Here is a 12,067-nt window from a genome sequence, read left to right on the forward strand (position 1 = left end):
ATCTTGCGCGCCGCCGGCTCCCGTTACCGGCGGAGCCGCGCGCACGAGCGGCGCCCGGAAGTCACCCGCCTCCTGCAGAGCTGGCCGTGGAGCGGCGCGCTCGGTCACTGCTGCGGACGCGGCGTTCGGGTGGGTGGGCCGTGAGCGTGGCGGACCGCTGCGCTGACGAGCTGGCAAACATCCGAGAGGAGCCCTCGCATCGTTGCGCGCAGTCACCGGGTGCCACCTTGGTCGGCGCTGGCAATGCCAGTTACAGCACCTCTGTGAGAATATTTTGCTGCCGGTGTGCTTGTGCTTTATCTGTCGCTCCAGCCAGCAGAGGAGATGGTAACGGCATCTGTCGCTCCAGCCAGCAGAGGAGATGGTAACGGCATCTGTCGCTCCAGCCAGCAGAGGAGATGGCAGCGGCATCTGTCACTCCAGCCAGCAGAGGAGATGGCAACGGTATCTACACCTACCAGATGGCATACCAAAGCAACGATCACAGCCGGCGCATCTGTCGCTGAACAGCGCAATAGACCCGTGCAGGCTGAGAGCAAGTGCCGTACCCGTGAGCGTCGCCAGTGACGGCTGCCGGCTGACGCGCCCAGCTGGGCGGCACCCTCACGCGCTGTCTGTCGGGCCGGCAGGGCGGCGGCGACGCACGCGACCGATGGCCTGGTGGACGAGGCGGCTGGCCGGCTGCCCGCCGCAGCGCCAGCTCCTGCTGCTGCTGCTGCTGCTCTGCTGTCTTGCCTGCTACGGCCTCTACAGGTGGGAGGCACGGCGGCGCCGGCTGTGCAGACGGGCCGCTGTCACGACCTCACTGTCCCCGTGTGTCAGACTGAAGGCGGCTGGCGCTCCTTCGCGGTGTTTGGTCATTGGAAACTCGCCTGAGTGTAGGTTTGATACGCCATCCCGATAGTACTAACATAACTCCCATAGTTCGAGCACGAAGCGATCAAAGTGATATGCGTGCTTCAGCGCCTGCGTGTGTGCTTCTCAAACAACAACCTCGCAAACTGGCATTGCCAAAGTTGTACCCACTCAGAGGCACATGCCACGATTATCTATCAAGCGTGGGGAAAATGAAATCTGTTGGAGGCAAGTCACATGTACGCAAGGGCACTGCGTTGAATGAATATCACTAAAATCACTGCGTTGATAAGATGGTACTCACCAAATGCACATTCATATGAACACCGTGGTCAACGATCAATAGAGGACGCATATTTTTAAGAGGCATTCCCCAGTTTAAGATTCGTCTCGATTGGTATAGGCAAAAGCGGTCGGGATGCCGTGACGTCTGTCTGGCAGCAGATGACGGGCATTTAAAGGCAAAAGCGGTCGGGATGTCGTGACGTCTGTTCTTCATACACACCGGCGACATGTTGCCATTCCGTGCAGTCACCAGCATGGAGCTTGCTGTTCGGTCCCCGCATACCGGGGCACGTGGAAATCTGTACTGTGGGAGAGCAGCGACAATGGAGCGGGCTTTTGCCGGTCCCAGTGCCCCCATAATGTGGTACACATACATGGTATTTGTGGGATGGTATGGTACACACGCACAGAAGTGCGGCTGCTAGGTGCGTGGTGTAATGTCTCGCCGATGTCGGTGCTATGGGATGGCTGGGGCCCGCTCCCCCCTCCCCCCCCACCCCCTCCCCCACCCCCACCCCCTCGTCCGCTCCCTCCCTTGGGCGCTGACGGGCCCTGCTGCATCCGAATATCGCGTGTATTCGCGATCAGTAGTGAACCTGCAGGCCGAGAGGACCTACAATGAGCTTGGAAAATAACTTCAGCAGCCCGCCCCGGCCGTCACACTTCCTAGGAGTTCACAGTTTGCAACCAGTGATGGCAGGTCAACGCAGTGTCAGCCGGTGAACTAGGCTTGCGAGCAAAGCAAAACAACAACAACCGCCGGAGCGCTGGTTCACAGTCCCCAGCCAGGTGATGATGAAGCTGGATGATCCCGATGGATCCCTGGTCAGCGTCGTCGCGGTCACGCGCGGCACGTGCCGAGATTGATGGCGCCCAGTGCCGGCGGACAGCAGCCGGCCGGTCCGTGAAGCCAGCCTCCTGCGTCGCCCGACTTTCGCTCCAGTTACCCGAGACGATGCCATTTCGTAACTCGCCATCCGCCGTGGTTTTCCAGTTTTCGCTGGGTGAAATCGAAGATGGCGAGTTTTATTTAATGCTCTCATTTAATGCGCTTACTGAAAAATAGTTATCGTATTGAATACATAGACAGCTGCCGCGTGCAATCCTGGCTGATTTGGTATCCGCACTTGGTCAGAAATGTTCTCTTCACACCAACAAGTTGGAAAATTGACGATAGCCGGGGTCTTTTATGAGGCAAAGGCGCGGCGCTGGCTTCTTTCAATATGGCAGTTTTCTTCAACCGAGGACAGAGTGCAAGAATGACAATGTTTTAGTTGCTGTCGATTTATGTAGGCTGAAAAAGAATTGGGCTTTACTGTGGCTGGGGATCCGTTGAGAAACGCTAGTCGTAATTTGTTTGGGATTAAAATACACACATGGAGTATATGTTTATCGCAGAACAATAACATTACATTTTTTGTCGACCCAACCTCTTTCTCACGGTTTTCTTGCTTTACGCAAACAAGCTGTAAAATGAGGTCGGTTTCTTTAAATTTGTTACCGCAAATACATTCATTATGGTCTCATATTCGATATGCGTAAGTCCTTGCAAGGGCAGCTTAGGTTTACTGCCAAATAAGAAATTGATTCTGACGCTTTTCATGAGATTTTATACCAACACAATTTAATGTTGCTCACAACAGTCCCAGTCTCCGCTTTCTTGCTGTTAGGAATTGGCCCAACTATCGGGACGTCTGAAGAATTTGGCTTGCGCAACGTGGAATTTATTATTTTTCCCTCAGGCTTTGGATGCCTTTGGGGAATTTTGAAACGTTACAGCTTTAAATACTGCTTAAAACAACCAGAGGTGGGGCTCCGCCCGCGACATGCACTCTCCCCACACGTCATGCTTTGCCATCTTCTTTCAAATATTTACTTTTCAACTGGCATCTAATGTTCTTTGGTGCCAGTTCTCACAATAACTAAACCAGACGGCAGTGTGGATGTCTTCACCATTTTCGAAGTGCCAAGGTTGTGATGGAATCCTGATCTCGTTAGTTATTTGAGAGTTTCTGCAATGGAACTTTCCTTATCTTGAGCCGCCCGTCAGCAGCCAGCGCCCTCGAGCCCGCCTGCGGCCCGCGGCCGCACGTCGGCGACGCCGGCCTGTCCGGTGTGCTGAACGCCACACCTCAGCGGCCGTCGCGTCGCGCCGCGCCCCCCCCCCCCCCTCCCGCCGCTCTGCCGCCAGCGGGGTCGTGTCGTGCCCGTGCCGTCACGCTCCCCGTGCGGTCACGCGGGCGGAGCCGATTCCTCGCCGGAAACGGCACATCCAGCATCTCGGAGCGTGCTGTCCGGCGGTGACGGCGCCTCCGGGGCCCCACCGATCAGGGACGGGAGGTCAGGCATGCCCCTCTGAGCGTGCTGTCCGACAGTGACGCCACCTCTGGGGCCACACCGATCAGGGACGGGAGGTCAGGCATGCCCTCTGAGCGTGCTATCCGGCGGTGCGACGTCGTTCCCGCGCCGATTCCTTCCCCGCGCTGAACTGTCGATGGCATGTCACGGCTGGATAACGTGTGACGATGTGCACCCAGTCTCATCGATCCCTTTTGATGGCGGTGAGTGGGGGGCTCCCGAGGCCACCGCACGTGAAGGATGGGAAGCCGTCAGTAGCACCAGCCGCTGCGGCATGGAGCGACGCTCGGCGAATTATGAATGCCGGTCACTGCCTGGCATTAGGGGCGTCCGCCGCAGACCGCCATGGATCCCTGCTGTCACGCGGCGTGTCGAAACTCGGCGGCGGCGGCGCGACATTTCCCAACGTTCTAAGCAGGACGGTGCGGTCGTCCGGAACCCGTCCTCAGCGACCTTGACCTGACCCGGTGCGTCTACGTGCTCCTGCCCGGGCTCACCGGCCGCCCGGACACAGAGGTCTGTCCAGCCAACTGAGTCTCGGTGCCGGTACGTTATAACCGGTGCGGAACCCGGCCCGTAAGCCATATGGGCGTGATGAAAGAGGAGCGCGCTCTTCCTGGAGACCGGAACACCTGCCCCAGAATGGGGCACGGGATCGAACGACCCCCTCTCGACTGCTCTCTCTCTCTCTCTCTCTCTCTCTCTCTCTCTCTCTCCTCTCCTCTCTCTCTCTCTCTCTCTCTCTCTCTCCTTTCTCTTCTCTCTCCTCTCTCTCTCTCTTCTCTCTCTCTCTCTCTTCTCTCTCTTCTCTCTTCTCTCTTCTCTCTCTCTCTCTCTCTCTCTCTCTCTCTCTCTCTCTCTCTCTCTCTCTCTCTTCTCTCTCTCTCTCTCTCTCTCTCTCTCTCTCTCTCTCTCTCTCTCTCTCTCTCTCTCTCTCTCTCTCTCTCTCTCTCTCTCTCCTCTCTCTCTCTCTCTCTCTCTCCTCTCTCTCTCTCTCTCTCTCTCTCTCTCTCTCTCTCTCTCTCTCTCTCTCTCTCTCTCTCTCTCTCTCTCTCTCTCTCTCTCTCTCTCTCTCTCTCTCTCTCTCTCTCTCTCTCTCTCTCTCTCTCTCTCTCTCTCTCTCTCTCTCTCTCTCTCTCTCTCTCTCTCTCTCTCTCTCTCTCTCTCTCTCTCTCTCTCTCTCTCTCTCTCTCTCTCTCTCTCTCTCTCTCTCTCTCTCTCTCTCTCTCTCTCTCTCTCTCTCTCTCTCTCTCTCTCTCTCTCTCTCTCTCTCTCTCTCTCTCTCTCTCTCTCTCTCTCTCTCTCTCTCTCTCTCTCTCTCTCTCTCTCTCTCTCTCTCTCTCTCTCTCTCTCTCTCTCTCTCTCTCTCTCTCTCTCTCTCTCTCTCTCTCTCTCTCTCTCTCTCTCTCTCTCTCTTCTCTCCTCTCTCTCTCTCTCTCTCTCTCTCTCTCGCTCGCGTTCGTTTGCACACAGCGCAGTTGTCGTTCGAGCGGAAACCGAGGCTCACCCCCCAGCGGCTGGCCATTGGCGTTCCAACGTCCAGCGTGTCCTTGCCCCACATTTCGTGACCGGCAGACGAGCGTTCGCTCGTACCGCGGCGCATACCTAGCACGTTTGTCCTCCATGGTCGGACCGCTCCCACCCGTCCATTACTCTGGCGCAGACATTTATGACTGTTTCATTGTCCGCTCCCCCACTTGATTTGCTTGCTCTAGTTCCACCCCGACGGAGGCCATCACGTTTTTTCGCGTTTTTTTCTGTCGCTCAGCTGGACTTTCTGTTTCTCATGAGAATCGGATATCTACCACCTTCTCTTCCACACCAGTGTGCTGTAGTAGTAAGGAAACGATATTCAATGTCGTTCTCCATCTTTAAACAATTTTGCCATTCTTAACTAGTTGCATTTCCTTTTTGTGCAACAATATGATGAGACATATCTGGTTTGCTTGTTGCTTCTAGTCTATTTGTATTTGTAGGCAATTGTCTCAGAATGCTTGCGAGGGTGGCATTGAGTTCAGTACGTAATGCACAGGGCGTTTGGCCGGGTGATTTTGCCCCAGCTTTTTTTCTGCAGGCTTGCGGACGGGTTCGTTTGGTGTTAGCAATGCCACGAGCTCAGACTCACTCGCCGGTGCCTGACGAACCCTGCCCGGCCAGGCGCTTGCTGACCGCAATGCAATCGTTGACCCAACACTCCGGCCTGAGTTCAGGGCCGATGGGTAACAGGTCCTAGATGCTATCGCCTCGGACGCACGCCAGCAAATGAGGGCACGGATTTAACGGGCCTTGTCAGATTGTGATGATGATCACAACCGGCGAGACGGCGCTCCGTACCTCGATGCGTATGTCGCTCTGGCGCTGTACATGCGGGGCGGTGTTTACTGGGAGGCGAATCACGCTGTTTGGGAGATGTGGGGAAGAAGGCAGCCGTATAACAGCCAGGTTTATCTGGCCGTCATGCGTCTGCCGTACTACCCCTGCTGCCTTTTCTAAATCGAGCCTTCCACACCGGCACAAGACAGTCGCGATACGAGCGTATCTTGCGCGAGGGCCGAGCATTTTTCACAGATCTGGCGTGTCCCCAGTTTGCCTGCAGTCCTAGCGTTGCAGTCAGTCCGCACAGCAGCTCGGTGCACCGATGTGCACAGATGATAGTGCACACGCTTGCACTTCAGCACACAAGACCTTCGCTTTCGCCAGCCGTCCTTGCCGCGCCCTGCTGTTTGTGAGCCCGGCATTGGCCGTCGTCCGAGTAGCCTTAATGATCTGACTGATGCTACCTGCAGCTGCAGGAGTTCGGCAGATGAGGCGCTGGCCTGACAGGCGGCCACGGCCGTGTACTCGGCGGCGGCTCCGCTTCACAGGAAGACCTGGTGCTCCGAACGTCCTCATTTCAAATGAGCACATCTGGTGACCACGTCGTACCTGGGGGTCGTTGACCTGCACCCGTGGTCTAGACGTGGATGCAATGTTGCGCGCGCCGTTTCCGACCATTTGTGCGTTGTGCGTGGAGGCTCCAGAAGGAGCCGGCGGGAGGACCGTTCAACGCTCCTTGTGCCGCTGGTCGGATGGCGTCACCCCGCCCGTCCGCTCCACTGTCGTCCAACGACGTCATCTGACCCCGGCGCCGGCGACCGGCCGGGGTTTTCGCGGCGCTGCTCCCGCCGGCGTGATGCCGGGCCGCGTCCTCGGAACAATCGTGACCAGTTACCGCCGCCATCAGCAGTAGACGGGCCCCGAATGTGGGGCGGGACCTTGCCGCTGCCCGAGATTCGGCCGCGCGAGCCGCCAGCGGCGTCTGGCCGGCGGACCAGGAGGTCGGGTCAGCTGCGGGGCTGACCGAGAGGCCGGGTCAGCTGTGGGGCTGATCGGGAGGCCGGTTCAGCTGCGGGACTGACCGGGGGGGGGGGGGGGCGGGTCAGCTGCGGGGCTGACCGGGAGGCCGGGTCAGCTGCCGGCCCTGACACAGAGCTGTGGCAGCTGGCTTAGACACAAGCCATCAATAGCAGAACGGGACTTTTCCATTGGCTCTGACAGAACCCGTGGTAGCCTGCGATTGCCACTAGTGCCCCAGAGGTGGCCGGCAAAGTAGGTAGGACATGTACGCGTCTTTGAAGCATTAGCAGGTGATTGCCTCGAGTCCGAGAGGAAGAAACAAAACTACATCTGATCTCGGTATATTGATGAAACATACGGGGTATTAATCACTACATCCGCCTCTGAAGCGAGCCACAGGCCATTGAAAGCAAATGGTTGTTCAAGGCCCCGTACTTACAGGCGTGATAATGTTAACATGAATATTTCCTTGAAAATCTGACGCGCCCACACCGCGCACCAGTGTGTCGAGCCGGCTGTGGGCGATACGTGAAGATTATGTTAGCTGCGGACTGTTCTGACTGCACCGACTGCACCGACTGTTGCACGTGACATTCGGAGTGGTGCTGGCTGGTGTGTCTCAGCGGTCGGGCCTGTTCGCCGAGGGTCAGTTATTTCCAGGTCAAGCTGAGTTCACACGGAGTGTGCACAGCTCCGAGACAGAGGGTGCCCGCTGCGCCTGCCCAGCGGGCGAGCACTCCGTACACGTCCGCTCCAGGTCATGGCACGTCCGGTCATCGCCATATGCAAAAGCGGGATGACAAAGGCCCGTTCGCATGAGCAAACATCCTTGCGCAATCACCGGGACTGCTCCATGCGAGGACGGTTTCGCAAGCCGCCGGCCAGAAGCCCTTTCGTTGGCGACGGTCGGCCTGGATTATGTGTGGTTGTCCAATGAATGCCGGCGGAAATAGCGCAGATTCCTATCCGCTCTTGTCCGGCCCGGTCGCGCCTGGATGTGAACCCTGCGCCGCGTGGTCCGGCTGTTGTTGAATCGTCTACGCCCGGCCTTGTTCGGTGACCCATGCGTTTGTGCTGCCTGGGCCGAACACGCCAATATTTATATACCGCATTGTTCGGCCCGACTCTTGCACATGGCTTCTGGCTCTGTTTTGCCCGCTCTGTCCGCGTTCTGTTTTATATCCACGGTCGTCAAGTCTGCCCGTATATACACCTGTATGGCATGTTGTCCTGTCTGACTGGTCGTGATCGGTATTTTGTACGCCATGTCCGGTTGTACACGAGCATGAAGGGCGGGCTGTCAGCTACACCAAATAATCTTCAAAATGACTGTTTTTTATCATCTTAATAATTTTTGAAATAAATTTATTCCGAATGGTTTGCATTGGGTGACTGGGTTCACATTACCTGCTAAGCATAGCTTGTTGCGTGCACTCTGAACTCACCACACAAGTCGTACCGCCCAGTTCGACGGATAATTTTGCCTCCGCCCTTGCGCCAGACAGGAATGTGGAGGGTTTTACGTGCCGCACAATGCTGCGACACGGCCGCCCCGGGCCAGGATTGACCCTCGTTGGCCAGTTGCCAGCTGACCCTTCCATTACAGGCGGGTCAAGCAATACGCCCGTCCTGGGACTCGTACCCAGTGCCGCTGGATTGCGGGTCCAGTATTTTCTCCCTGGACCACGGAGGCGACACCATTTCGGTGCAAGACCCCATACACATCTGGAACACTTGCTTTAAGATTTTGCTCAACATCACAAACCAACGATCATTCTCATGGTAATCCCCAAATCATTAGCGCTCGAATATTTAACAATTTTACACCTTCGCGCTAATATTATGGACCATGCAGGTCGTAAAAATGGGCCTTGATCGCAAACTTGGAAAAAAACCTACAGGGAATGTGTTTTCATAACCATCTCTCGGATTGAGTTAAATAATCTAAGAAATGAAGTCTGAACACCAGATAACCCCAAGGAAGAGCTTATATACAAAAATGAGACATGAGGGTGTTATTTTTACATTTTGGTGGTCATTGCGTAGTGGACAGTGGTGCACCCCAGCTGTTCTGATGCGCCCCATCCCCAGTACGTGGTGGTGCGCCCCAGCTGTTCCCAAGCTGTTTTGTTGCGCCCTTGTTTTCGCCAGAGCGTAGCGTGCACCCGAAGTGCCCTGGTACACCCCAGCTGCTCTGATGCATCCCGGCTGTTCTGTTACGCCCTGTCCTGCAGTGTGTAATGATGCACCCCAGCTGTTCTGGTGTGTCCTATCCTCCAGTGTAAAATGGTGCACCCCAGCTGTCCTGGTGCATCCGGTCCTCCAGTGCACGTCACACGAAACTGTCTCCGTTGACCCGCTGACCCACCGTGGGAGCCACGTCGCAGCCGCACGACCTCAGCACTAGGTCGCGCTCTCGACGACGTGTAGAGTTTCGCTGCTGTAGCTGCGGCGCCGGCAGGTCTGAGCACCGCATTGGGTGGCTGTTACGCAAAGTGCCAGCCCCTGCTGTGTCAAATCAATTTGTCACGGCTTGGCGCGGTTAGCCGATTACTTCACCAAGGAGTCAGTCCCCCGCTGCGCTGAATTCGTTTGTCTCCGAAAATGTGCTGTGTGCTTAGTAAGGGCTGCTATCGCTCTGACACCACTTGGGCTGTGTTCGTCAGTTGTCCCGTACCTCTCACCTGGGCTGTGTTCGTCAGTTGTCCCGTACCTCTCACCTGGGCTGTGTCCGTCAGTTGTCCCATACCTCTCACCTGGGCTGTGTTCGTCAGCTGTCCCGTACCTCTCACCTGGGCTGTGTTCGTCAGCTGTCCCGTACCTCTCACCTGGGCTGTGTTCGTCAGTTGTCCCGTACCTCTCACCTGGGCTGTGTTCGTCAGTTGTCCCGTACCTCTCACCTGGACTGTGACTGGCAGCTGTCCCGTACCTGTCACCTGGACTGTGACCGTCAGCTGTCCCGTACCTCTCACCTGGGCTGTGACCGTCAGCTGTTCCGTACCTCTCACCTGGGCTGTGACCGTCAGTTGTCCCGCACCTCTCATCTGGGCTGTGGCTGTTGACTAACCCCGTACCTCTCGTCTGGACTGTGACCGGTAGCTGACCCCTGCTTGCCACCTGGGCTGTGACCGGCAGCTGTCCTGTACCTCTCACCTGGGCTGTGGCCGGCAAGTGACCCCGTCTCGCTCTCCTGAACTGTAGCCATCAGCTGGCTGACCCGTGACTCCCGGCCCAGCAGGTTCGGCGGGATGGAGCGGCAGGGAGCCGGCCCGGGTCGCGCCGGCAACACACGCCAGATCCTGCAGCAGCCTCCGACTGAGACCACTACGGACGCTGTGCCTCTGCAACGGTTGCTGCGACTGCAGCCGCTGGTGGACAAGACGCCGGCGCGCTCCGAGCGCCAAGTGCTACAGAGCATCCAGCAGACTGTACGCAGCCTGCCGATAGACTTCTGGGCGCGGCGGTTCGGCGTCACCTCCCAGATCAACGGCACGTGCGCCCGCCTACCGGCGCTCTACGACCTCAAGTTCAACAACATCTACTGGCAAGTGCTTGAGACCAGCAACGGCACCTACAACTTCTACGCCGCGTACTACGACAACCGGCCGACGCTGGCGAGCGGCCCGTTGGTGCGTCTGCTGGTCATGATCGACCGACTGCAGCCAACACTGCGTACCCACTGCCAGCTGTGGTTCGAGCAGTTCCACGAGCCCGTCGTCGTGCCCGTGCTGGAGTACAAGTACGTGTGGTACAAGGGCTGGGGCAACTACGAGCAGGGCGTGCTGCAGCCGTACCTGATGGCGTGCCAGGTGCCGGCGGCGCTGCAGCGGCTCGTGCCGCGCGCCGTCACCGTGGTGGAGCGGCCGTGCGACAGGTCCACGGTGGCGCTGCGCGTCGTCAACAACCGGCCGCCGGCCGGCCGGCAGCGCCAGCAGTTCGCCGTCTGCGTCAAGGGTCTGTCGTTTCCGGACGAGGACATGTCGGTGCGGCTGGTAGAGTGGCTGGAGACGCTGCGCGCGGTCGGCGCCCAGAAGGTATTCCTCTACGAGCTGGAGGTGCATCCCAACATCTCTAAAGTGCTACGACACTACCAGGAGGAGGGCCTGGTGGAGGTGACGCCGCTGACGCTGGCCGGTGAGCAGCCCAACCTTTCACCACTGCAGCGGCTCTACCTCCGCAAGAAGGTTGTCAACCGGCGCCAGAGCGAGCTGGTGCCCTACAACGACTGCTTCTACCGCAACCTCTACCGCTACGAGTATGTGGTGCTGCTGGACACGGATGAGGTCATCATGCCGACTGCCTACATCAGCTGGACAGACCTCATGACGGCCATTGTGCCGCGTGCAGACGTCCAGGCCAGGAAGAGGGGCAAGGAAATCGCCTCCTACAATGTCCGCAACGTCTACTTCTTCGACGCGCCGGACCACGAGCACACGTGGCACCGCGACATCCCGCGCTATATGCACATGCTGCAGCACGTGCAGCGCAGCCGCAACTACACCAAGCCGGGCCACTACGTCAAGTGCTTCCACCGCACTGACCGGGTGGTGGCACTGCACAATCACTTCCCGCTGGCGTGTCTGGGCGGCTGTCTCTCCTACAGCATCAGCACAGCCGAGGCGCAGCTGCAGCACTACCGGGCCGACTGCGTGGGCCCGCTGCAGGCGACGTGCGAGGCCGAGTACCGACGCGACACCGTGCTGGACACGGCCATCTGGCGCTACCGGGACGAGCTGACGGCGCGCACCACGCGCACACTGGTCACGCTCGGCTTCCTGCCGCTGGAGGCCGAGCAGCTGGCGGAGCATTACCAGAGCGGCCTGCTGTCCGGCGCCGGCCGCGCCGCCAGGGCCGTCCGGTGACCTCACCGAGGCGGCCGGGGCCCGGCTACTGGGAGCGGGGGCCCGCTGACCGGGCCGGGGCGCCGAGACGCGCTGCGGGCCGGGGTCGCCGCGGTGCCGCGACTCGCTGGTGCTGGCGCTGGTGCTGGCGCTGCGTGAGCTGATTGCAGTCATGTACTGCGTAGGTATATGGGCGCTGGGTCGGTGAGGGTTTGGTGCAAGCCATAGCCTTCCAGTGCTATCAGACTTCTGTGTGCGAGTTTGATTCAAGTAGAAGGGCGAATGTCGTCAAACGTCGAATATCTGATGTCGGCTGTCGAGAACGGCACATGTGCGCACAAGTGAGGCATCTCATACGTCATACAGCGATCACACCTTTCGTCTGATGTCTG

At 58.2% G+C, this 12,067-nt stretch overlaps 1 protein-coding gene across 1 annotated transcript; it reads left to right on the forward strand.

Moving 5' to 3' along the window:
- The first annotated feature begins 723 nt into the window (after positions 1 to 723).
- On the forward strand, positions 724 to 11,696 carry LOC119098840 (uncharacterized). Its single transcript, XM_037221888.1, has 2 exons — positions 724 to 753; positions 10,073 to 11,696. Exon 2 carries the CDS (start codon positions 10,083 to 10,085, stop codon positions 11,694 to 11,696), a length of 1,614 nt encoding a protein of 537 aa, XP_037077783.1. The 5' UTR covers positions 724 to 753; positions 10,073 to 10,082.
- Positions 11,697 to 12,067: the final 371 nt, after the last annotated feature.

The sequence above is a fragment of the Pollicipes pollicipes genome, unplaced genomic scaffold, assembly GCF_011947565.3.
Source record: "Pollicipes pollicipes isolate AB1234 unplaced genomic scaffold, Ppol_2.1 Scaffold_4740;HRSCAF=5597_pilon_pilon_pilon, whole genome shotgun sequence".
NCBI classification, from domain to species: Eukaryota; Metazoa; Arthropoda; class Thecostraca; order Pollicipedomorpha; family Pollicipedidae; genus Pollicipes; species Pollicipes pollicipes.

What these genes read in the sequence shown, in the direction of transcription:
- LOC119098840 (XM_037221888.1), top strand. Translation starts at nt 10,083, where the DNA reads ATGGAGCGGCAGGGAGCCGGCCCGGGTCGCGCCGGCAACACACGCCAG.